At 48.1% G+C, this 26524-nt stretch overlaps 2 protein-coding genes across 3 annotated transcripts; one reads left to right on the forward strand and one right to left on the reverse strand.

Annotated features, from left to right (window-relative positions):
- The first annotated feature begins 139 nt into the window (after positions 1-139).
- On the forward strand, positions 140-15716 carry NOXA1 (NADPH oxidase activator 1). 2 transcript variants are annotated; one of them, XM_062590752.1, is made up of 15 exons: positions 140-434; positions 1869-1951; positions 3637-3745; positions 5791-5925; positions 6719-6826; positions 7622-7681; positions 8302-8339; positions 9072-9213; positions 10719-10778; positions 11988-12060; positions 12279-12337; positions 13337-13506; positions 14053-14158; positions 14246-14369; positions 14606-15716. In XM_062590752.1, exons 1-15 carry the CDS (start codon positions 261-263, stop codon positions 14701-14703), a joined length of 1539 nt encoding a protein of 512 aa, XP_062446736.1. In that variant the 5' UTR covers positions 140-260; the 3' UTR covers positions 14704-15716. The 2 variants fall into 2 exon arrangements, with proteins under 2 accessions (XP_062446736.1, XP_062446737.1); XM_062590753.1 differs by lacking the exon at positions 1869-1951 and having other exon boundaries at positions 357-434.
- An 859-nt stretch (positions 15717-16575) lies between these two features.
- LOC134148539 (ectonucleoside triphosphate diphosphohydrolase 8-like) lies at positions 16576-23283 on the reverse strand. Its single transcript, XM_062590754.1, has 9 exons — positions 23164-23283; positions 22547-22664; positions 21314-21464; positions 20590-20749; positions 19809-20039; positions 18868-19131; positions 18172-18282; positions 17426-17560; positions 16576-16767 (listed from the first exon to the last, which is right to left on the reverse strand). The coding sequence occupies exons 1-9, from the start codon at positions 23281-23283 to the stop codon at positions 16576-16578; spliced, it is 1482 nt and encodes a 493-aa protein (XP_062446738.1).
- Positions 23284-26524: the final 3241 nt, after the last annotated feature.

Consider the following 26524-nt stretch of genomic DNA (forward strand, 5'->3'; position numbering starts at 1 on the left):
CGCTGGCCGGCTTAGGACGGGGCGTGCAGCCTTCCGGGGTGCCGCTGCAGGCCGGGCCGGGCCGGGCCGGGCCAGGCCGCCGGGCCCCGCAGGCGCGCCTTCCTCCATCGAGGGACTCATTAACCGGCGAGGAGGGAAGGAATTCCCGGCAGGCCGCTCCGCTTCCTGGTTAGCCGCGCTCCCGGCGCCGGACCGGCTGCGAGGAGAAGCCTTTTGGGGCCGGGGGAAGAACCTGTTCCTCCGGTGGCTGGGGGAGGACGATGGCGTACCGAGAGCTGGTGAGGAGCTGGCACCAAGGCGTGCTGGCGGCCGATAACGAAGACTGGGATGCCGCCCTGAGACTCTTCTCCAGTGTCCAGGACCCCCCTTCTCGGATTTGTTTCAACATAGGCTGCGTGCACCTCCTAACAGGGAACCTGGAGCAGGCTCTGCAGGTGAGCAGGGACATCCCAGTAGAGAAATGGTCCGTGGGCTCTGTAGGAGCTGGCACTCCTTTCCTTGTGCTTTTCTGATGGGATAATGCCATAAAAATAGACTTTTCCTGAGAAATCTCTCTACCCCAAAACCCAGAGTTTCTTGTTCGAAAATGTCTGGCTAGTAGTGTAAACGTAAGTGGTGGTGGGGCGGATGGTGCGGATATAAAATACTGCAGCCGTGGGTGCCCCTGGGTGATCCTGTAGGAACTATCAGGACAGCCAGAAAGAAATAGCTGTGTTGGAAAAGTCACTGCCTTTTGGAAAGCAAGACGCTGTGCCCCCAGCGGAGTGGCAGGGCAGAGACCTCCCTAGGGACTTTTTGTGTTTTTTTTTTTTTTTTTTTTTTGGCTCTGACTGACGTATACTGCCTGGGAAGAAGCTCTGCAACATTTCCGCGTAGAACAATGGCTGGTTTTTCTTCTTCTCTCTTTTATAGCGTAATAAAGCAGACGACTGTTAAAATAAGGTGCGCTGGCTGAGTCAGTGGAGAAGGCAGCCGTCCCTCCCTGCTCCCCTGCAGTGTGTTTTCCAGCACTGTAGTACAGCCCATCTAGGCAATTTAAAGAAAGTCCAGGCTTTCAGGTTTGATTCGTCATCTGAATACTGCCTGCTTGCAACTTATAATGGCAGAGTGCAACCCCCCATCTTTCCCAGAAAAGATGCCAAGGAAATTTCGCCGGCACGGCTTTACCTTGAACCAGCTGCCATGAACTGTAAACAGCTTTGCTGATACTTGCCTGAATTTAGCCTGCAAACTGGACCAGGAATATTGATCATAGGTGCACGGTGCAAAATCCTGCAGTTTTCTCACCTGTATCTTTTTTCTTACTCGTTGCCATAGGCTGTTCCAAACAGCGCTCTCCAGCCCAACAACCACAACCTCATTATTCCTATAGGTCAGCAAGGCTTGACAGGACAGAAAGAGGTTGTTGAGAGTGTGAGGGCAAACTCTGCTCCAGGCTACTGGGTCTTAAGGTTCCAAGTTCCTGGACGGCAAATGTGGCTCGTTTGTCTACGTTCTGTTTTCCCAGGGATCATTAAAAATCTGAAGCTCAGCTCACATCACCTCTTCTGGCCTGTACAAAGATCTGAAAGGTCACTCAGAGCTGCCTTCTCCCTGCACACCTGGATTGCAGCCCCAAGTTTGCTAGTCCAAACAGGCTTGCTGTGAGCCCTTTCTAAAGCCACACAGTGACATCAGTGTGGGTCCGTGCCTTGTGCGAGGCTGTACGTGCAGCACAGCCACACAGGAGGGGACAGTTGGCCTCGACTCCCCAGCACGAGTGGAGACGGGCTGTGGGTGGCTGTGCGGGCTGTGTATGTGTGCCCAGCCACTGACTCTAGTAGTGATCTTAACTGATCTTTGGGACGTGTCTGTGTTTTTCTCCATAGGCATTCGATAAAACAGTTACCAAGGACAATTCTCTAGCTGTTGGCTTCTTTCAGAGAGGGTTTGTCCATCTGCAGTTAGAAATGTAAGTGAAGTGCTTACCCATTTCATTCTTTGTTCTTCTCTTTCGCAGTAATAATTTCTCTTCCTAAAATTCAGTTCTTCCAATGATCTTAAACTGGTCATAAAATCCAGTTTGACCTTCTAAGCCATGTCACAGGTTGGCCAGTGCTATCTCCCATTTACAGAAGAGAACCAAGAAGACATGAGTTACACAACTATAGGACCTCAGGAGCGGTGGACAAATCCATGACATTATCATCCTGTACACAAGGAGAAAGTAGTTACTTCTGCATGTGAGGCGGGCAGTTTATGTTGCCATTTATTTTTTGTTTGGGAATGAAAAATATAATTGCACTGATTGGTGTGTCTTTACGTGTTACATGTAACCCAAGACTTCTTAAAAATGCAGTCTGTCTGGGGTGTCTGACACTCGCTCCCCACTGAGAGTAGATTTTGTGGCCTGATCTCAATCTCACTGGTTTAACACTGGGATTGCTCCATTAGTGCCACTGGATTGATTCCTCAGTATTCTTAGAATTAGACCACAGTGATATCCTATGCATAGAGGTGGGTGTAGGATTTCACAAGTCTCTTCACTTCTTAAGTTCAGTTATTCTCTTTTCTGTTTTTATATATATATATATATATTCTAGACCTTAATTTCACAAAATGACTATCCTGATTTCTGGGAGTGAATTAAAGTGAGCAGCTCTGCACTTGCAGCCTGCCTAGTCTGAGTGATGCTCTGCACACAGCGCAGAACTTTGGGCAGGGATGGTGGAGTCCTGGTCTCCACCCTGGAGCTGGGCTTTCAGCACTCGCAAAACTGGAGCATGCCTCCCCCAGGGCTTGAGTGCTGGGCAGTAGATCAGGGCAGCAGACCTGCTCCAGGACATATTGGCCACTAGCATCCCATGGCTCCTTTTCCTGATCACAGCCTGCCAGATGCTGCTCCCTACCTGCCTGTGTTCAAGTGGGCACTTGTGCAGTTTCTCTTGTTGGTGTTGCTAGCTCCTTGGCCAAGTGGATGCTGTACAGTCCTTTCTGGACCCTTTATTTCACCGCTTGTGACTTCAGTGGGAACTGCTTCTGATTTCAGTTGCCCTGTATAACAAAGGGCCTTAGTGCATCCCTTCCCAGCTGAGGGAGAATTTGTTGCCTTTTGGGGAGCTGAATCAAATTCTCCCCCAAGCAAAATAGGTGTAAATTCAAACTAATTCCTTTCTTTAGAGTGTCTGTAGATTTCTGCTAGTATTGCTCTGGCCATTTATGCATGTTTACCACTCACTGTCAGTAAGGGTTACGCAGACAGCACTTCATTTCCCCTGAGATGTCTGCTAGGATAAAGTTGCCAGCAGCAAGTTGGGGAGGGATCACTGCCTAAAGCTCACAGGATTTGTTAATCCTTGTTCTTTGCACTTTCTCCTCGTTAGAATTGGGACAACACTTCACATACCCAAAACTATCATTCATCCCAAACAGTCAAATAGTGCAGATAATCCCAAGGAGAGGCAAACCATGTTCATTTTGTACTAAAGACCAGTGAAGAGAGGACAGGGAATCTTTTGTGGTCACAAGATTACAGAAACGTCTCCAGGGAAGCTCTCCTAATCCAGACTGTTGGGAAGAGAATGATTTTCCTTGCTAGTTTGATTCTTGAACTTCCTAATTAGAGTCTATTCATTAGATGTCATCTCTGTGTTGCAGGTATGAAGAAGCTCTCTCTGACTATCGTATGGCCTTCACTCATCTAAGAAACAATCCGTTCATCGATTACAAGCAGCTGGGGCTGAGACACATACTCAGTGCATGGGAGGTAAGGGTCACACTGTGTCTCGGTAGTTCTTCCCCTCTGTTGGACGTATTCATCAGGTTTTCAGCAATAGATATTCCTAACCTAACTGCTTTTCAAGAGAGTATATTAGACCAAAAGTAAATTTCTGATTGCAGGTCCTTTTTTTTTTAAGGATCTTTGAAAAGTTGTAGCAAATTATTCATAGTTTGAAAATTAAAATTGTTCTGAGCAGTTGTTAAAATTGTTCTGAGCAGCTCCTTGCGTAGGGATGTATTTTCTAGCTTATCTATGTAAATACTTATGTACATGTTGTGAACTCTTCTGCTCTAAAAGCAGAAATATCTTGAAGTATAGACAGATGGGAACACAATTTGTTTATAACTGAGGCTTAATTTGTTTACAGGGAAGCTTATGTGCATGAAAGCCTGTTTTTCCAACTGTAGACACTGTTGTTAATATTATCTCTGGGTCTAACTTTACACACTGGGCTTCAAACTGCTTGATGGTACTTACCACTTCTGCAGCACTTCAATCTCTAGCTCTTACACTGTTCTGTGGAGTGATCCTGCCACATCCTGTTCAAAAAAGACCTAAGCCTGAATGGATTGTAAATATTTTTGTAAAAATGCAGTGTTTTTTGTAGAAGATGCAAGTATGTGACTGTAAGTTTTATTTCTTCTCTGTCCTGAGTCCTGAGAATGTGGGCAGAAAAGCAGATACAGCAAAAGGTATTTAATCTTTCACTTCTTCAAGAGTGAAGAGTCATTGTGTATCTCAAACCAAGCATGCCCAAGAACTCGTCATTCAGATTTGTTTGTTTTTTGTGTGCCTTATACCTGGCAGGAAGAAGTTGTACTTGACATTTGTGGTTTTCACTTAAAACCTGATTGCTTTTAAAAGTTTCAGTGCCTTTGAACACTATGAATGTCCCCAGCACTCCTTTCTCTCAGCTCACACACCCTTGGAAACAATGGGTTCCGCTTGAAGAATACCTGGCTGCAAAAATGCCCAGAGTGCCTCAGGAGATCAGGACCTTCCTTGGTGTGACTAAACAGTTCCTCCCTCCACATACTGTAGACATTGCCAGAGTATGTGCTGTCAGCACAGTGACAGCACTCCAGACTCAAAATCTGCCTCCTGATTCAACTGTATCTCATTCTATTCAGATCTAGCTATGTCTCTCCCTCTCTTTTTCATTTTCTCTTTTTTTTAATAGACAAATAAAATCTTTCTAGAGAACTATGCCATCAGATTTCTCCATGCATGGCCTCTGATATGTATGTATGTATGTATGGTTCCAAAATCCACAGGTTTTTTGCCACTCGTGTGAGCAGAGCTTCTGAGCTTACGGGGAAGTTTCTGCCTCTCAGAGGCTTGAGTGGTAGGTACCTTGCTTCTCCAAGGGTGAGCATCTCCACAGTTCCATAGATGTTCAGCATGGCCATTCTACCCAGAAACAGCAATATTCTAATAGCATGATGAATGAGTGAAGGAGAAGCATCTTGTTATCTGCATCTCTCTTTCAAGCACTGTTTACATCCAAATGTTTTAAAGCAACTTGGAAGCCAAGAACTGTATCATATAAGGTAGCAAGAGATCTAACAGGGCAACCTGTTGGCCATCTTCTATATACTCAATGTTGGGCAGTGACAAGAAGAGGAGCTTTCCTACTCAAAGATATGGATCAAGACTTCCCCACACCCGGTCTGTAATGCTCCCACACTTTGCACATCGTCAAGGAACACACTTACAAGCTGCTAACCATAGCTGACAATTTGCACATTCTCAGCCCACTGCAAAGTGGAGCGATTTCAGCTAGGTTATTCTGCAGTGACAGGGAGTCAGAGTGACTTTGCACAGCAAAAAAAATATTACCTAGTTGCATATGGAGAGAAAACCATGCAGCTTGCCAAGGAAATCCTTTCTGGCTTTTCTGGCCTGGTGTTTCAGTACCTGGTCCCTCTTGGCTAGGTTGCTGAGTGCAGTAGGTTGGGTCAGATTTCCGCTCGGTCTCAGCCTTCTGAGTTAAAAGCCAGATGGTTCTGCTCCCTTCTCACTGGTTCTAGGTGCTGTACAGCACAGCAGCAGCGCAGTGCCGGCTGAGGCAGTGGCAGGAAGCTAGAGTTACCTTAGAAAAGGCTGTTGTGTGGAGACCCGAAGGAAGAACAGCAATCCTGGACCAGGCCCTTGAGCAGGTGCAGGTAAGACCACCTCTATGGGCTGCTTCTGGGGATGCATTGGGCTCAAGTTAAAAAATCTGAGATAAAAATGTGCTAATTGTTGTATGTTCAGGCCTTCCTGCCTACCAGCCTGTGTGGTCACCTAGTGACAGAGTCTAAGCCATTTCAAATGGAAAGGATGGGTATATATATATGGAGGATGTGGCACTCTACATTCTGGGGCTGGTTCTAAATAACAGTTTCCTGTTAGACTGAAAGTACCTCCCCTCTTGTTTGATCAGGAGCAACTTACAGTTCTCTAATTTATTTTCCCTGGAAGGAGTCATTATTTTGCTGCCTCTATATTTCCTTATCTTATTTGTATCCTTTCTAAAGGACAATAGCTTTTTATAATCTGATAATCTCTTCTAGCATCAGCTTTGCCCTTTGTGTCAGTGCATTATTTATATCTGCTATTGGATGCTACTCCGTGGGTGCAGAGACTGACAGAACAACAACATTCAAAATCAACTAGAAAAACTGATCAGAGATTTGTTTAACAAACTCTGCTTCACTGCCCTCCCTTACACCCATCCAATGTCAACAGAGTCAGCCTGTGACTCAACACTGAGCAGTGGCCTTCGTGCTTTTGGTTTGCGTATACTTGTTAAATCCAAGTGTTGTTTTTCAAAGTTCACAGCCATAATTTTTACCTTAATTCCTCCCTGGAGCTGATTTCGTACACACAGGGAAGTAGTACCTAGTACCTGCTTTTCACTGATGGTAGTTTAATATTAATTGATGACTTTTCCTTGATCTTCTTTCCATACCCTAGGAGCATCTGTTTTTAGAGCCCATGCAGGTTCCACTTGGGGAATTTTTCAGACCACGAAAGAAGGAAGTTGAAGAGCTGAATTCGAAAGATTTCCTGGGTAAACCTAAGGTAAAAGGTAACATCATCTTCTCTACAGAAAAGTCAAACATAGCATAGGAAAACTTGTGAGGCACATGATGAGTAGGATTAAAAACAAGCAGATTAAAATCACAAATTCTGACATCTCCGGAGAGCATTACTGCTGGCCTCTCCATCAGTCCCAGCATTGCTAGAGACCCCAAAGCAACATGCTCAGGGCTTTCAACCAGTCAGGGCATCTGGGAAACACAAGAAGAGATTTATTAGAATTACGCCCTCTTCTATCAAAACATTTCATTGCTGCTAAAAATCTTCCCCATCTTAGTTACTGTAAGTCTGAAAAAGCAAAGCAGGCACTTAGGGAACCTTGTGAATGTAATTTTGCTGATAATTCCATTTTCGAAAGGATCAGATTCCTCTAGCCCACTCCTACTCACTACTGCATTTCCAGTGTGACAGATATGCACTTGGGAGACAAAAATGTTTTGTCATGTTGTTAAAAACAAGTCAGCAGAGAATTTTTGTGACACCTTCTGTGGCCATGGCACATGGTATAAATGTCACAAGCCAGAGAACTCTTATATGAAAAAAAGGAAGGGAGAATAACTTTCTCACATACTTTTTGAAGAACTTGCTTGGGAAAACAGGGATGAGGGCAGTTGAAGTTGTTTTGTGGTTCCAGCTCTGCACGTTTCATGATATGCATGGATCTGCTTTATGGCTGACCACTAGAGAGGTCAGAAGGAAATGAGTCCGAGCAGCTTGAGAGGGCCCTGCTGTATCTTCGTGCAGCTTGAATTCAGTCATTAATTTGTGTTCCGGCAGGTGATCTCCTCCATCATTCCCAATGATGAATACATCGGCTTCGAGCCTCTTAGACCTCAGGTGAGCAGGACATAGCTGTGAAAGCAATTTCATGCTGCTGTCGTAAAGCTTCATGTAGGTTCTCAAATCCTGACACCATCCTGGTAAGAAGGCATCACTGAAAAAAAACATGCAATTTCTGCATGTTAAGCCCCATATCAGACCAAATAGCATGAGGTCTTTCAAAGCCAGCTGGGATGCTTCAGCTAATGCTGAAGACTCAGGCAATGATGTAAGCCTCCATCCCTTAGAAGATGCATGTTTATCTCCTCACCATGCCAAAGCAGCAGTGGAGTCTCTGCTGTACTCCGCATATATTTGTGAAGCAATTTAGTAAATTTGTCAACATCAGCATGGCTGACTTGCACTGTAATATAAGAGCAAAAATTTGGGGGGGGGAAGACTTCATTTCTCTCTGTTTAGTGGGATAAAGAGGGAGTGGGAGAAATGGAAGGTACTTTCTGATAAGGTGTGGAGCAGCAGACCAGATGGAGCCTGCAGTGTGACAAATGTAGTCAAAAGAGGAAGAGAGAAAATACTATGGTGTGAAGCTCCCTCCTTTTCAGAGAGACAATAAGTATTGTGGCCCTTTTGCTCAATCACATACTATTCTAAAATAGATGCTGTTGTTTCCCCCACAGAAACAGGGCTTTTATGAACCCAGTGCCAATGCTTTGCGGTAAGTGGCCAGTGCCACCCTGATCTCACTCTTCTCTCACTATTTCTGTTCATAAAGTCATGTTTTGTCCTCTGATACCTTTCTTTTGAAGACTCTATATGATCCACGCCCACCTTTCACCCCTGGTGGAGAGAATGCTGAAAGTACAAAAGGTTGTGTGGCAGCAGTAGATGCTACAGCTAGCAGGAGTTTTGCAGACAGCAGCATCTCTAATTCAAGAATCACAGAGAACTTTGCAGGAGTCAGTTCAGTGGTTTGGGGAAATAGATAATAATCATGTCATGGCTGTGAAATGGGATTGTGACTCCTGCCCAGTGCAGCAGCAGAGGGTGCTCAGGTCTCCAATTCTAGTTCTCAGGAGAAAGCTTCCAAGTGCTGGCTAGCAACCCTGCCCTGCTAGGCCAGATTCAGCCCTGGTTCAGAAAACATGAAAGTCATTTGTTTTGGTAGCGTTGTGCCAACAGTACTTCAGGGCTAAAGTTTAATCATTGTTTTGATCTGGAAGATGTTTATTAGCATGATGGAAATGTGGCAGTTGCATTTGGGAAATCAGAGTTTTTCAAGCTTCTTTTGCTCCCAGTTGGAACAAAAGAGTAAATATGGAAATCAGAATTTCCTGCCACCTGAAAGTTTTGACACATGCCGTTTTGCACTAATGTAGTTTTGGATAAAAGATGTCTCAGTATCAGAACTCCAAGGTTTTAAAGGTACTTTTATTCCCATTCTCTCTAGAGACCGTGAATCAGGCTACTATCGAGTTTTGTCCCATTATTACCCTGAGGACTCAGAAAAGTTGGCAGTGAAAGCCAACAGTTTGGTCTTTGTGCTGACTAGAGGAGCAGATGGCTGGGCTACAGCCATACATGATGGACAGGTAAGGCAAAAGGATGGACTTCCCAACACTTCCCAACCAAGAGAGACCAGACCTCTGCCTGTAAGCAGGAGCTCCCTGCAACCCTCTGAGTATGTGCCTTTGAGATCCATCTCTAGCACTGCAGAGCAGGGGATGTGTTCATGAGCTCATTTCCACAAATCAATTGCTAGCTGTAGGTGTCTCTGATACATGGCTCCCGCCAGCTTCTCCCATTTACCTGTTTAGCTCCAGCATTTCACAAGGGTGCTTTTGTGGGCACTTGTGCTCTCACCGTACAGAAGCCTGTGGTGGAATCAGATAGGCTCACAGGCCTAAGCAGGGACCACAGTTTGCAGCAGTACTTGTCACTTGAGAGCTCTAATGGAGCTGAAGGAGGAGACAGCGTGGTCCTTATTTGATGTGAAATATCTCTGTTAAATTAACTTTGGGAAGGTTTTGGAAAGGTTTCAGCTCTGCATGCAGGTTTTATAAAGGGCTCCAGGGAAGATCCAAGGAGCTGTAGTCCAGAAAGTCTGACATCTTTCTGTGTGTTAGTGGAACTATAATATGCATAGAAACAGATTAATATGAAAATGTGGGAGAGTCTTCTGTTGAGAGAAGCCATTCCTTACAAATTGAGTTAAGTTCATTGAAATAACTGCCCATATTTCCCCCCCCCCAAAAAAAAGTCAAAAGATTCTTCACAAAAATACTTGAAAAAAAATACTGAGATATTAGAAATAGAGAGGTAGTCCTCTGAGGACTGACAACAAATTAAGAAGTAGAAATAAAATAAAGGACAGGCAAAAATGAACATTTTTTAAAAGAAATGATGTTGCCACAGAGACTCTGCTGTGACCTAAAGCATTTAATGTATTCCTAAGTCATCTTGTAAATGGAGTGCATCATAAGGTGACAACAGTCTATGACAACATCAAATCATTCAAAATACTCAGATTTGAAGCTGACAGGGAAAAGTTACAGAAGGATTTGAATATACTGGTTGACTGGTCACTGAGGTGTTAGATGAAATTCGAACTCAATAAATGTAAAATAATGCACATAATTAGAAAAAAAAAACTGTAGTTACTCACAATCATCAGTTCATCAGTTGAAATTAATAATTCTAAACCAGTGATTGCCAGAAGACACAAAATGTTGCTGGGCTAGTACTCATCAACATTCTTATTATTCTCTCCCTAAGCATCCATTCTAGGAGCCGACTGGTGGGCTCGGTGGATGTTTGGACTGTTACACTGCAGCCACTCAATTAGCAACATTGCTTTCTGCATAAAAAGATGCAAAAGTAAAATTACTGAACACAAACCACAGTCCTTAATTTTGGTTACCCTACCCTTCACTGGGCCCTACATGGACACATTCATATTTCAACAGGGTTAGACGGGAGTAGTGTTTTGCAAGGACAGAAGTGGTGCAAAGCAAGATGGCATTGGGCAGACTTGGTGCTGCATCTACCATCACAGCCAGCTCTTGTCTCATATTCTGCTCTGCTTTGTGTTCTGCAGAAGCTGCATATACCAACCTCTCTCCTGGAGCCTGCTCCTGCCCCAAAGATGGATAAATGGGTGAGATGCCAACCTTGTAACTAGGAAGAGAGGAAAGGGCCAAGAAATACATTCAGGACATTTGTTTGTAAGATTATCACAGGGTAGGATAACTGTGTGACATTAACATACTGTGTTTCACCTTGAGCAAAGACCAAGTGCTTTTTGAATGGGAAGAGAAAAGTTAAAGCAGAAAAAAATGCATATTTTTTCTGTGCTTCTGATCTTTTTCCAGCAAAATCTAAAGGCTTAGATATGTGTCTTTCACAGTGGCTTTCATTTCAGGCTGACCTAGGTATTGTTATCTTTTATTTGCTGTGGCCTGGTGGTACACACAAACATGTGCAGCTGCCATAGCTCTGTTGACCCACTGTAACTTGCTGAGCCACTGAAGCACAGTGATGAATTTGAGGACTTGAGGCATGCAGTGACATGGCCTCCAGCCTCCTTCTGTGACATCTGCAGAGTGACCAGATTTAGCATAGATTTAGCACAGAAGTGGGTAAGAAGTGCTCTCTCTTACAGAGAGACAGTAACATCCTAAGCAAGCACAGCTTCTTGCCTAGAGGCCATGTACTTAAGCCCTGAGCTCTCACCTTTCACTTAGGAAAACTTCCTTCATCTCTATTCTACCCCACAGACGTATCTACACATGATCCTGATTCCTCACCATCTGAACACAAAGTAGCCAAGGCATGACCCAGACCCCAGTATGGTGGTTGGGAGAGTCTTTGAAGCACACAGCTCTTCTGATATTGCTGTCATTTTCTCCTCCAAACGAATCCCTGGCTGTGACATTTGCTTGAGCATTTGTTGCATGGAGACTGGCCTTTAACTGGGCATTTGCTCTGCTAGTGTCTCTCTATGAACCAGCCCAAGCTCAATGAGATGAGCCAGCAGAGCTGGGAGTTGGTGAGAAGAGCCTTCAGTACAGTGTGAGCATCCCCTTCTTCTCCAGCAGCAGCCCAGGAAGGGGCAGAAGTCCAGGTGGCAGAGTGACACATCAACCTGCTCATCACCACCTGCTACACAATAACCACAAGACCTGCAGAAACCCTTAAGAGCCTGACAGCTCTACTTCGTCCAGTCAGTTAATGAGCTAGTCTCTCCAGTGCTCTGTCCAGAGCTACACTCAGAACATTATAACCTGCTACAGCCTCTCTCCTGAAGTAGCCTTGCCCACTTTCCAGTGTCTTCTGCTTAATGCTTTGCTGTGTTGATCTGTTGCAGAAGATCAGCAATGGGATTCCCCTCCCTCCTGCCAAGGTGCCTCCCAGCCGACTCCACGTGAAACAAAAGCCAGGTAGCTCCTGGGCCAAGGACGTCAGTGGGTATTGCGTGAAATTGCTGTGCCAAAACCCTGCTGCTTTAGGGGTGCGTGTGAGGGTGGCTGGCTGCTTACTGCAGCAGTTTCTAGCTAGCAGGTTGCAAAATAGTTGCTTGAGGTCTGTGCTTTCTGCATGCACTGTTTATGTGTTCTGCTTTGGTTTGATTTGGTTTTTTTTATTTTCTGTTCTCCAGAATCTCCTGAAGGAGAAAATGCCTCTGCAAATGATGATGTTTCCCAAGTGGCCTTTAAGGTGAGGTTTTTCACAAACCAAAAGTTTCACTAAATAAAGCTGCCACAGCCCCAAGAGAACAATGTTGTAAAAACTACAAGGGGAATTGCTAGCCAGATCCTCCAAAGTTCCTAACCTGCCCCAAATTCACTGTAAAAACTTTTGTCCATTTCTCAATTCCATAGACAGACTCTCATGTTCTTTCCTCCACCACTCCCAAGTCTGTGACCATACTACTTTGTGAGGAAGCCAAAAGTTGTGGCTTACCAAAGCAGTACCACCAGGTGTCCATGTGTCACCTTCCAAGGAGCTGAGCTGTGCTGATTGTCACTGCGTCAAGTGTCCAAGGCCCAGATAAAAGAGCATTCTCAGGCATGCACTTTGCAGCCTGTTTTAGCCTCTGAATTACCTGCTTTTCCCTTTCCTCTCTTCCTGAGTGGTATTTTCTATCCATACCAAACCAAGTACAGCAGGAATTTGAACATTCATATTTGATTTCCTCTGGGATAATGTCCTCTAATGTGTCTCCATATCATTACCAACCACTGTGCTCTAGACTGGAAAGTACAGTGTGGCTGAGGGAGTTGGAATCACTGCTGTGTCCACATGCGGACAGTGTCTTTCTGTGTCACTGTCAGCTGCAGATCTGCATCAGCCTTGCTACTTTTGTCTTTGACATACATCTCTAGTGATTTTGGAGTCATCTTTTGTCATCTGTTCTATAAGCAGAAAGGCAGCAGAATAGGGGGCCTTGCCTGCATCTCTCCAGCTGACTAGAAGAACTGGGGTCCTGCTTGTCTAGTATGGATTTGGGAGGGATCTGTGCCATCCGACCCAGAGACAGGCTTCCTTGGGTCATAATAGAAACATTAGATGCTGGGCTTTGGCCCACTGTGTTGTTCCTCCTCTGAAATTCAGATCTGCACTATCATTGTGCGGTGGCATTGTACTGAGAGGTTTGTGTCTGTCACCTCTCTCAATATGAAAGTCCTGAATAATCAGTGCCATATTTCTCAACAGATCCCACCGGCACGAGAAGAATCTTTACCCAGCACAGACAGACCCATTGTATTGAGAGTCCACTGTGACTGCACCATAGCGGTGAGATCAGGCGAGGTGCCATCTCTGCCAGACCTACGGGCTCTGCTGAGGGAGAAGTTCAGCCAGCATGCAGAGCAAGGGAAGTTGAGGTATGCTGTGGAGTGGGTGTGCACTGAAGTCTGTAGCTTGTGAGGGAGAAGCAGCAATGATGACCACTCAGTGGGCCAGAGAGGCTCTAGAGACCCGAAGGATCTCCCCAGTAATCTGCTCAGTGGTAGAGAAACAGGAGTGAACACCAAGAAGAACTCTGTACAGGTGCAGCTGATGTGTATCTGATTTTCTCCAGCCCAGCTCAGCTTTTAGAATATGCTAGGATCAACATAGAGCAATTTGGGAGTCAGATGTAAGTGTGAGTTAGTCCTGGCATGATGTCATGACTGTAACATCCCTGGGGAAGGCAGGCAGTGTAGTCAAGAGAATTTAGGATCTTACCATCAAGTTAAGTGTCCAGGCACATGGGTTGCTCTCTGACAGGGCCATATCTGCCCAGTGAGCATGCAGGGAGCCACAGTGACAAGCTCAAGAGTTGGTTTACAAAGTAGGCTTTGTAAGACTCAAGGTTTTTGAGCGCTAGAATTGCCTGTAAATTTGGCTATTGGCCAGGTGATTTGAGCCATCTCAATGAATCATTGCAGCTACAGGCATGCGGACAGCAAAGAATTCGTAGCAGTTTTGGGAGAGGAAGATCTGGGAAAGATGTGGCGACAGTTAATAGATGGCAGACTGACACTCTGGTGCGAGGTATGTGAACTGTGACAGGCTTTTATGCTGCGCTGGACTCTAGACTCTGCTTTGCCTTGCAATCTCTATACTGGCTTTTTCCTACAGGACTCGAATTCCCCCTCAGGCAGACCAGTCCTCTACAGGATGCTGGCTCAGCATGGTTACCTTGCGCAGGGGCCAGGGGACCTGGAGTTCAGCAAAGGAGACACGCTGGACATTCTCTCTGAAGGTAGCTCTCTAGTCCTGTCTGCAGGGCTGTACTGGGCAAGGCTTTGGGAGTCTGTTGCAGGGAAGAAGTGGGGACAGTGAGGAGCAGATGGCCTCTTTGCAGTGCTTTTTCAGGCTTGAGCATTCAAAATATGCAGGCTTGCACTGGTTTTGCCCAGAGTTGAACTGCAGCCGTGAAAACTCATTAACCCTGCACATATCGGCCAGTGCTCATGCTACTCCTTTATGTTTTCCCAGTGAACGAGGACTGGCTTGAAGGACACTGCAATGGCAAGACTGGCATCTTCCCCAAATGCTTTGCAACTCAGTCTGATTGCAGTACTACGTCCCTATAGGCCACACTATGCAAAGAGCCTACTGCCATCAGTCCTGCCTCCTGTGGGTCAGAGATGCTAGTACCAGCTCATTCTGGCCACAGCTAGCCCATCAAGGCACTCTGATGAAGCTGGCTACACTCGACAGGAGATGTCCCACACCTTTGGATCCCATGGGGTCAGTTCCAGCAGTCTGGCAGCATTTTCTACAGCATTTTCCAAGACATGGCATTTTTACCTCTGTTCTTACAATGCCAAAGGTATGTTTTTATGGGCAGAGAGAAGAGTGAGAGATTTGATATTTGGCTACAGGAAATGCCCATGCAGCAACCAGAGGAGCCCACCTTAACTTCAAGAGCTCAGACTGATGGGTGGGAAGAGATTCCTCTAAATGGAGGAGTTTACCACCTCTCCCTCTGCTGCCCAAGTTCAGGCTGGGGAGGCTGAGCCTCGCTCTTACGGGGCTGAGCATAGCCATCTGTGAGCAGGAGGCAAAGTCAGTTCCCTGTGTCCCTGTGCCGTGTATTCTTATTCGTACCAAAGAGCAAACTGCTGCTCTCTTTTGAAAGCCTTCTGCAACAAGTTTGCAGTGGGGTATATGGGGTGACATCAGGCGTTAGGCCCACCGTGTGTGAGCTCCATGTATCATCACAGCAGGATCTACAAGAGAGCAAAAGGCACTTATCACTTTTGTGCCCAGATTCCTTTGGTTCTTTTTTGAAGTCCTTGAAAAGTCCTGTCTACATTTTACTACCCCATCCTGTGTGAGCAGCAGTCTTGCAGCACAGAGGAGAAGCAGCTGTGGAAACACTCCTGCTCACAGGGCACTGGGCTCTTACAGGGGTGACTGCTTGGATGGGCCAGGGAGAAATTACTGTCTGGTTCCTCCAGCTGAGCTGTGCTGGGCTGAGCTGTTTTAAATAAAATACTCTAGTGCCTGGAGCTGGAACCTGCTATGGATTTAGTGTCTGACTAAGCTGGGCTACGTAACCTGAATATAAAATAAACTCTGGACCAGTGTTGGCAGCTCTTAACTGTTCATTATATATTGTTTTACTGAAATATGCCAGTAAAGATTTTAGATAGCTGACAGTCCATCCTTGGGAAGATAGTCTGTCATATATTCAAAAAAAGAAAAGAAATGGATCTTGGTTCAATTCAAAGTGTCTATTCCAGTGCACAGGGCAAGATACAGAAAAGGTTACCCGTCTCCTCAGAGCAGTGCCAGGCTGGGGGCCTCATGCGAGCTTTGCTGGCCACACCTGTTTGCCCACACTGATTCCCTCCCATGGCTCTGGATGATACTCTGCAGGCAGATTTGCCATTGCTTTCCAGCACTGCAGAGCCTGACTCAAGCTCAGACGGGATGTCTGTGAAGCAATGCGGGCTAGCTGCACTTCCTGTTCTGCTTCTGGCACCCTGCAGCTGCAAAACTTCTTCCACCATCCCTGCACCTCACCTGCCCCTTCTCACAGAGCTGTGGGGGCACCTCATAGGAGAGCATTTCAACAGGACCAGAATTACCAAAGGATGGAAACTGTCTCTCCATCTCTGCTAGGCTGGAAATCTCAGTGGCTAGCAACCTCCAAATTTGAAAAAGAAAAAGGATTTTATTTCTAGTTTGAGTTTATCTGGCTTCATCTTCCAGCCACCAAGTCTCAGCCTTTGTCAGCCAGATTGAAGAAGCTTCTGGATTCAGGAGTCTTCTCCTCTTGGAGGGATGTAGAGAGCTCAAGTTGACTTTACCATCTTTGAGGTATTCACAGAGATGACCCAGTTGGACCTCCTGAGCAATGTAGAGGGTCTTAAGCCCTCACCTTTTCCGCCTTCTCTCATACCACTTCTTCCAACCTATTTTGGTGGGCAGGGCTCTGCTAGCCAGGATCCAGGAAGCTACTTGGGCTTCCAGAAACATTGGAGAAAAATGGCCACTAAGCCCACCACAGTGGTCAGCACAATGAAGAAGATGGCACTTGCCCAGAGACCAGGCTGCTGCCCCTTGACATGCACCAGAGCCTCTGTGGGGATCATGTTGGTGAGGTTCAGCATGAAACCCAGCGTCCAGCCAATGTCCGTGTTTGCTGCCTGAGACAACAGCAGAAGGGGTCATTAAGAAGTGCCTTTCCCAGGCACTGATAGCTTTGGTGCAAGGGACTGACATGCATCTCTTGCAAGAGCTGCCCCAGCTGTGATTTCACATAGGGACCTGGCTGTTGCAAACCTAGTCCTACTAGCATCAGTTACACAGTGCTTTGCTTTTTTCCCTTCCCCAAGAACTAAAGGGAGCTGAACATGGATGACTGCTGTGGTCCAGATGTGCCCTCTGTGACTTGCATGTGATTTTGGATTGGAACTTTCCACCTCCATGATCCTTTAGATTTTCATTATACCCTGGTGAAAAGGTGTCAAGGGGCCACCATCCCCTGTTGTACACTGATGCCAGTTCTGCTGTGTGTCAGAGATCAAAGTTACCAAATCTTACTCCACCTTTCTCCAATCCCCTTAAAATTAGTTTATATCCTCACCTGAGAAAATGAGAAAAGAGTAGGTGTCAAGAGGCTTTTGGGCAGGTAGAAGTGATGCTGTGCTGGAATCACTGGGTGGCAGGCATGAGGCAGGGACACATTTCTAGCTCTGTGGACTCCAGGGATGCTTCTCCTGAACAGCTCTTCCTCCTCTCTTAGGGGAAGGCTGCAACCAGCAGCTGCCTTCCCCAAATCCCACTGCCCCTCAGGGCTTTTACCTTCCTGTTGAAGTGGATGCTGCTCCATGTATGCTCATCAAACTTGTAGCCATCAAGCAGCAGTGTCAGGATGTAAACAGCCACAGAACAGTACATATGCAGGCGTTCCATCTCCTGTGGGAACTTCTCCACAAGCTATGAGGGCCATTGGGGGACACAACACAATGAGGAAAAAAACAGATGTTCAGAAGCCCTCTCTGCCCCAGGGAACAGTGTGGTATGCTCTTCCTGGGCATCCCAAGCATCACTCTTAAACAATCATAGAATTGGTAAGGTTGGAAGGGACCTCTGGAGATCATCTAGTCCACCCACCCCCCCCCACTCAAGCAGGGTCACCTAGAGTGTGTTAGATACGGTTGCATCCAGGCAGGCTTTGAATATTTCCAAAGAAGGAGCAACAAGGACCTCCCCTTGCTGAAGCCCAGGCTTGAATGGAGGACCTTTAGATCTTCAATCTAACACTCTCCCAGCTGAGCTACTTCAGTCCTAATCCTATTACTGAAGCAGGGACATCAGTACCAAGAACCTCCTTAGCAGCATACCCTTTCCAAGCTGGAGCTGCTGTGACTGCCCCTTCCACCCCTATCCCAGTGCACCTGCACATACATCAGGCAAGCCTAACTGTGGAACTGGGTATGGGAATCTCCATAGGAGGTGGCCCACCAAAGCTCTCCTGCTCTCTTAAGCCCATAATATCAGGCTTGGAAAGGGACAAGGCTCCTAGCTGCTCTTCACAGTGCTCTTACCTCTTTCCAGGTGGTGTTGCAGAAGGCCCGAATCGTGGAGTTGACATGGCCTAGAGACTGCTGGCCAGTCAGGTTCAGGAAGTGGAAGGTATAATAGAACCCAGAGAAGGCCTAGGGAATAACAAAAGGCTGTAAAAACTACCAAGGATGACAAAAACTACATGTCTCTTCTCACCCCAAAGAGGACCCCTTTGCAGCCCTTTGCAGGGTTGGGGTAAGCATTGCCATCTCTGCCTTAGAGGAGTGAGATAACAGGGCACAGGACAGGAGAAGGGCTGGCTGAACTAGCTGCAGAGCATCTCAGTGCTACTTCTCAGGCCCAATCCTGGCCTGATCCAGGGTTTTCTTTGGGCAGAAGATAGAGTCCCAGAAATTCACAGGGTACTGCATCCAGCACATGCTTAAGGATCTGCTAAAGATGAGAAGCTAGTAGAAAAACTCCAGAACTGCTGCTTGTGTTTGGGAGCACAGCCAGCTCAGACATGTCCTGTGGGCACAAGATCTTTCCATTTTCCTCAGGTATGGCTCAGACATTGCAGGAAGTGGAAGTCATCTCCCAGCTTACGAGGAGAGCTTTGCACATCGGATCATCTCTGGGGCCCCTAGTCTCCCCTGCTCTCTCACAAACAATAGAGGAGGAAACTCTCAGCCCTCGCCCTCCCAATGCCACAACCACGTGGATGGAGGGCTCCTTACAAAGAACTGTCCCCGCACGGGGGGCTGATAAATGCCATTGAACCCACACGTCCTGTGGGCCCCACAGGTGAAGTTGAAGAGTTTCTGGATGGCACTTCTGCACGCTGCTGGGTCTCCTGTCCCCGTCACTGTGAGGGCCTGAGCAGTGCTGGGTTTGCTCGGCGTGGGGACACAGGGACTGTCGTAGAGGGCTGCCATAGTGATGTTCTCCTGGTATCCCTTCGGGTAGCAGGGGTGCAATATCTGCTGGGGAGAAGAGCTGCCCTAGAGAGAGTGGGAGCTGTTAGCAGTGCTTGTCTTGAGGTGGCGGCCAGACCCTTCCTCCACAGCCCATCCAGTGCTTCGACTCCCCCCAAAAGCAGAATCTGGACCCCAGGAGGATGGGCAAGGTAGCAGGACAGACCCTTGGCATGACTTTAATCTGCCCACAGCAGTACAGTTCTCCCTCTCTCCCCTGCTGTAGCACCCCGGCTTTTGAGAGTGCTTCTGTTAGCCCATCTCCATTCAGGGCAATCTGACTTGGTGGCTTTAGAGACCACTCTAGTTTCAGTGGAGCTGGTACCCGGAAAACCACCCATGCCAGGGAACACTTCATGCCCATGTCTGTGAGGATAGGGAAGACCCAGAGGATAGCACAGGCCTCAGGAACGATTTGGTTTTGAGGTGAAAAATGACCTCCCAAAGCCAAATTCTGAGGAGAAAGGCGCTCTGGCAGAGAACTGTGTCCTTCGACCCAAGGGAGAACATTTTTTAGTTCACGAGGGAACATCCGAGCTAGGCTTTTGAATTCATGGTAATTTCCCAATTCCTTAAGCCTTGCTCCACAGGCAGGCACGTCTACCATTTCTGGAAGACATGTTCATGAACATGGGAAGTGGTTGAGCAAACCCTTGTAACCGATGCCTGAGGAAGTCGTCAGGGGCTGGCTCCATCTCTAGTACCTCATAGAGAGCTGCCAGCAGCATCTTCAAGGCCTGCGTCTGCCCATAGCAGAGGTAGCTGTGGGTGTAGAGCGAGTAGTTGGTGCCGTATAGCCTGAAGAGGACAGAGGTGTTTTTGTCCTCCACGGTACCTCCGGGCTGGAAGGTTATTTGTGTGGAGGCGCCTCCAAGGTCCAGAGCTCCCAGCACCTCTGTGGCCTGCGGATGTTCCCATTTCTCTGCAAAGGAAAACTGGCCCCACAAGAGAGCAAGCGTTAGTCTGAAATGCAGAAAAACGCAGTCGCTGTCCCTTTCACCAGGCCTTTGTGTGCTCAGAAGCTCCCGAGAGACCTTCCGTGGTGCAGATCCCTGCTCCAGCCCTCGCAGCCCATGTCCTCCCACACCCACAAAGGCCTCAGTGTAGCTCTGAGATCCGACCCCTTAGCTGCTGCACGTCAGCTTGGATCCAGTGACCCTGAGGGGGGGAAAGGGTCCCGGAGAAGCCCCTTCCTTTGCTCTGCTTGCAGGATCTGGTGGGGTCCGACATTGCTGCACCCCTTTGTTACCAAAATCAACTCAGAGCCAAATGGTGAGGGCAGGGCCACAGGCTGAGCGGGACACGAAGACCCTCCTGCCCTTGGCTCTCTCAATGACATCAGGCGAGCCAAAGGTGCCGTTTGCAGCAGGCTGCGTTTCTTTGGGAGACTAGTGCCTTAAAACGGCATGTTTCTCTCCTCTGGGGGTACAGAAATGGGCTCTAGCTGAGATAGACATAGGCACTCTGCTTCCTCCCGGCCAGAACCTTGATGAGTGTCTCCAGCAGGTAGTTGACAGTGATCCAGCCAAAGGAGCCCTCCTCGTTCCCTGTGAGGATCTGAGCTCCACGGAAGTCCACAGGGTACTGGCGAACGGCCTTTGCGACCTCGACAAAGACCTGGTCAGCTTTTGTGCTGTTCTGCTCCCTGCCAAGGGAAGGAGAGAGATGCCGTGTGGTGGGTGAGGCAGTTGCGGGGTGTTCTCGGAGCGGTGCTCACAGGGAAGGGCTGGTGTCTTCTGCAGGGGGAGTGGGACTGCTCAGAGAGAGGTTCTATCCCTCCCACCCGTCCACTTTCCCACCTGTGAGCTCGCTCTGCCCTCAAGCCACCAAACCAGGGTCAGTGAACCAGTGGATTGGGTTTAATCCCTAAAATTAATCCCTAAAATTAAAATTTTATGTTTAATCCCTAAAATCACTACCTGCTGGATTTGTGTGAGCGTGCGTGCCCAGTCTACCCCAGAAGCTTCCTCTACTGTGGGGCTTTCCTGAGGGCATGCCAAGCCCGTTCTCTTGGAAACTTGGTGGACTGCAGAAGTGGGTGCTCTGCCCACCACCATGGCACAGTCTCTCCTGATGGGGCAGCAACCCCTGCACACCAGCATCCCAGCTCCAGGCCCTGGCCCCTAGCATCAGCTGTGTTGGCCACCAAAAGCATGTGGTGGGGAAAGGCCTGCAGAGATGCCCAGGCTCACAGAGCAATGCTAGGTACCTCAGCAGCCGCATGCCTGCTGTAGCCCCGAGGTAGGTGGGGGTCTCTCGCTGCAGCTTTTCTGGGACGATCTTCATGGCCTTATCTAGGCAGGGTTTCAGGCTGGCTCCAGCCAGAGCAGGGTTGTCTGCATAGCTGGAGATGCCAGGTCCTGAAAAGTGACCTCCCATGAGGAAGCAAGCTCAGCTCAGGAGAGGCAGAGGACAGACACTTCACCCACACAGCCAGAAAGTCAGCAGAGAATTTTCCCTGAGTACCTGGGTTAGTAGTTCCAAGTTTGCCAAAGTTGTCCCCAGATATGCATTGCTGAAAACCTGCCAGCCTGGAGGCAGCATGCTTGGCAGGGCCATGTCACACTGAAAGAGCTGACAGCTAGCTCTTGGTCTCAAGGGTGGTATCTTTTGATGCTTAGCACATGCATATCTAGGGTATCTGTAGAGCCTGGGCATGGCCCACTAATCCTGCAAAACTTGGTCCATGAATGGGCTGCTGCTTGTTTCCCCAGGGAAGGGGAAGACTCTCATTTGTCCTGCCAGGAGGATGTGCAGAGTAAATACACACAGAGGTGCCCTCTGCTCAAGTAAGCTCAGACAAGTTTGTTCTATTTTTAGAGGCCAGCACCAGACCTGAGCATTCAGCAAGGTCCTGTGCTTGCTGGAGACAGGCTCTGGAAGGGAAATATCACTATTTACCTTCCCCAGAGCTTTGCATACCAATAATGCCATTAGGCCAAGAGCTCCCTCTCTTACCCTTTGCCCTCTCTCAGACCTTTGCTTCAGAGCACAGTTAACCAGTAACTGGCAGTAGCCTCAGAGCCTTGATCTGATGTTGAGGCAAGCTCTGAGCCCTCTTACACTTCCGCGCAAGCACCTCTGGTTTACTGGTGTCTAGTAGTCCCAGCCCAGCTCCATGCATCATCCGGCTTTCCCTACCCACCCTCACTAGGCTGGTTCTTTCTTCCAAACAGACCAGTCCTTGTACCAAAGCCAGAGACTATCTTTGTGATAGAAACAAATGCCTCTTTGGCTGAGAACCAGCCAACTCGCCTTCAGTGTGTGTAGCAAGCCAGGAGAGGCAGCCTAGCAGACTAGCTCCTCTCAGCCACCGGCCCATAGAGCTCAAAGCCCTGGTATGTGGGGACAGTCACTGCTGTCACCGAGGGCAGCCAGCCCTAACACATCTGAGTCAAGGGAAGGCAGGGGGACAGCAATGGACACATCCAGGCACACTGACCAGGCACAGCACAGGCCTCCACCTGGCTCACAATTCCTGTGCCATTCTCCTTGTCCACTGGCCACTGGTAGATGTAGAGAGCGGTGTGTGTGGAGCCAGCATCGAACACCAGGCCGTACTGCAGGGAAGCAGAAGGAATGGGGCATTAAAGCATACAGACCAGATCTGGGGGCTCATGTGCTGAACTGCCCACATTGAATGGAAGGAATGGCTAAGGCCAATTTTATCTGGCCACAGAACTAGGAGGGCTCCAGGAGCCCTGGTGGGCAGGGGAAGCCTGACTGGCTGAGGGAAGAGAGTCACTAGAGCAGGAGAAAGTGCTGTGACATTGCAGCCACCAGCTGTATCACAGACGTGGCTCCATCACAAGCTCTTCCAGCCAGCAGGGAAGGCTCCTCGGTGCTCTGTGATGAAAAGGCTGCATGTGCTATACGGCCAGTCACAGGGACAAAACTCTGCTCCTGCCCGCTGGGCATGCCAGCCTAGATGGGTGTTTATCCCTATCTTGGCAATAAACCGCACAGCCTGCCTGAAGTTTGGGGAAGAACTAGCCTTAAAAAGGGAGAGCTGGCATCAAATTGAGAGATGGTAGCTTGAGTTCCTCACAAGGACCCTACCTTGGTGCTGGGGGGCAGAAATACGTCCTTCACATTTACGACAGTCAGTATGAGGGCAATGATGCTGAAGACACAGGTTGCTGCCAGGAAAACTGCCACAGCCTTGGCTTTGTGCTCCATTCTTCCTTCAGCCTGCAAGAACAGCCACAGCCCCTTGTCAGCACCACTGTGTTTACAAGGTTACTTTTGAAATGTAAGTCTCATGAATGGGCATGGGACTTCTTGAGATGGGGTTTCTCTCATATCCTAACAAGGACTGAAGCTATTCTGCAATGCATGGCTGATGTTATAGGAGGATCTTTGTAGTCTAGGGGCAGAGACACCCTCTCTCTCTCTCTCAGTTCTCCCAGTCTGGGGGATTTTCAGCTAGACATTTTCAGCTCTACCTTTCCAACCTCAACCCCTGTCTTCCCCCTCAGGCTCCTCTCTCCGCACAGTCTGGATCCCTTTGCCCCAACTGATCTCACAGCTGAGTGGCAGGTCAGCATCTCCCTACCCAGTAGCATCCACAGGATAGGCATGGCAGTGGCTAACCTGAGTCACAGCCTGGGAGAGGGAACATACACTGGCAGGTCCCCAGGGAGGGCATGTCCTCTGGGATGCAGAGCTGCATCCCTGCAAGCTATGGTCATACCCTGCACCCTCACAAAACCTGTCTCATGAGACTTGGGATCACTAGGACACTTACGTTGCCCAACAGTTCCATGATTGCCTTGAGAGGCTCCTCTCTGCTTCAGGTAGGACAACAGCATCTCCTCGGCTGTGTACTCCTCCTGCCTTGTCTGGCTCTCCATAAATACACGGCAGGTAAGCAAATACTCAGGGACTATGTCCCAGCCTGCAGGCAATCTCCAAGCCCCTTCTGCAGCCCAAAGGGCAGGCTGAAAGGTGTTAGAGTCACAAAGCTCCCACTGATTTGGGGTGCACATGAGGCCACTAACTAAGATGGCTGTGTGCAGACAGACACAGTATTTTACATGAAAGAAGGCAAGGCCAGCAGGGCACTGAAGAGCCCTGAACAAATGAGGTGGAGTGCTGCACCTCCCTCTTATTTGGGTGGGAGATCAGTTCCTGGCAGAATCAGCCCTAACACATCAGTAAGAAATCGCAGCTGAGAAACAAAGCCAGAGGATCTGATTCTCTGCAAGAGCTTCAACACACAGCAGCTAACGCATCTCCATGAACAGTGCAGGTGTGGTCTTAAACACACACAAACCTCTCCCACCTCTTCCTCCATTGCCCTGCTGCTCCCAGCCAGCATGCACCAGCAGCGAGTGAGGCTAACCTACATCTATTCTGCTGTGTTGCAATCCAGACTCCGGATGAGCAGCATAAACCCTGAGAGCCCTGGACAAAAAGTTGTTTAAGCCAATCAGTGCTTTGGGCCTTGGAGCTGTTGCTTGTTACCCTGGGAGTACATAAAAAGACAGAGGAATTCCCTTGTCCCTTAGCCAGATCAGTTCAGTGACTCTAGCAGGAGAGGAAAGACATATTCTGTTTTGAAGTCAGCATCTCCAGTGATGAAAAAGGGCTACCAGTGCCCTGTATAACATGGGACGTATCATGATGAATAGCAGCCACTCTCTTACATCCCATGTAATTCAAACAGGGAACATGCACAAGAAACTTTTATCAAACTTTTTCCTACAACCAAGAGCCCTTCTAAGTATGGTAGCTGTAACAAGAAGAAGTTGCATATAGATAGATTATGAATTCCCATATCATCACATCTCTAGTCTGATCAGCCCAGTGAGAAGCTCTGTGAGGCTTTGTTTGAACTTGGGGCTTTGCAGGAAGAACCTTGCTTGCAAGAGTAGTCCAGTGTGGAGTTTCTGGCAGGAGTATGCTTGCTAGCAAGAACCTGTCTGCATCAGAGTTTGTGTGGACATAAATGTATCTTTGGGAAATAATTCACCTGCTCAAGGTAATATTGCAGTGGAGAAAGGCCCTACCCCAGCTCACATCCTGGAAAAATCTGTTCTGAGCACTATGTGATGGATCAGTACGGATTTTTTTTTTTTAACTCCTGTGAGTTAACTCTATGCCATCCTGCATGCAGAAGCAGGTGGGAAACCAGCTCTACCAGCTCTTGGTAGGGACAAATTTCTATTTTGACTCTGCAGGAGGTAACACCTGAAGGAAGTGCAGAGTCCATGAGGCCTGTGGCGGGAGAACAGGACATGGGAAACAAGCCCAGGAAGACAAAAGCAAGGAAGGAGGAGTGCAAAAAGCTGGTTAAATTACCCAGTGTGTCAATGGCATCTCAGGAATGACAAGCAGTGATACCCACTCCTATACATGGGCCCATTGCCTTTAGGGAAGTAAGTTCAGTGCACGAACAGAAGAGAGAGGCTGGCAGTGGTGATGCTCCCAAAGTTATAAAAGAGGTGTGTTGCTGCATGGCTCTGAAAAAAACAATCCCAGATGGTTCAACTTTCCAGTGTGGAAAGTTCGCAGCTCTGCCTATCACTTTAGTTGTTCTTGCACTAGTTTATTGACTGGACACAATAAAGTGCTGTATAAACATCTGTGAGACATCACTCATCTTGCAGTGCTCCTGCAAGGGAGGGTGGCCTTAAAATTTACGAGATTAGAGACATTGCTGGATCTGAACTGTATGTTTCTTAGGAAAATGGAAAACTAGATTTCTTCACCACATAGATTTGAAATTTAAAAGACAGAAAGACTCTTAAGATCTATAACGAAGGGACAAATTTTCATGTTGGGAGCATGAATCTTTGCCAGTTGAGTGGTCCCCTCCTTTTTATCTATCTCACCAGCACTCAGGCTCTGTAGCGTCACCATTCCCCCATGCCCCAGCACCACAGTGACGTTGCACTGCTGAACAGCCAGAATTTCAGAATACTGCTCTGCAGGGAACTCCCAGTGGTCTCCCTCCAGCCTCTCCTAGTAAGGAGCCAGTGGAGCATGTTTATGCCCTGGCACCCAGCTCCACTGCTGCCCAGGGGTGTTCAGCGAGGTCTTAGCCCATTCATGCACAGCCTCCTCTGAGTAGAGCCATGCTTCCAGCGAGACAACATCCCTGATACCCTCCGCTGCCCATTGCTCACCTGTGCTGCTCCCAGCGTTGGGCGACACTGCAGCTGGGACTGGTCGGCCAGCTTGTGTTGGTGTCAGTGCATACCTGAGAGCGTGGAGCCCTGCTCCTGGGACAAAGGCTACCCTGGAGTCCCCAGGATATGGCCCTCCCCTTGGCCTAGGGCCAACAACCTGCCCAGGGAGACAGCTTGTCTGGCAGGCAGCAGGAAGGCTGAAGTAAGGCTCTTAGTTGGAGAGCCGGCATGGAGCCTCCAGTATTAACCATTTCCTTGCTGGTGAGCACAGCAGTCTGTCTCCCCAG

The sequence above is a fragment of the Rhea pennata genome, chromosome 18, assembly GCF_028389875.1.
Source record: "Rhea pennata isolate bPtePen1 chromosome 18, bPtePen1.pri, whole genome shotgun sequence".
Taxonomy (NCBI): Eukaryota; Metazoa; Chordata; class Aves; order Rheiformes; family Rheidae; genus Rhea; species Rhea pennata.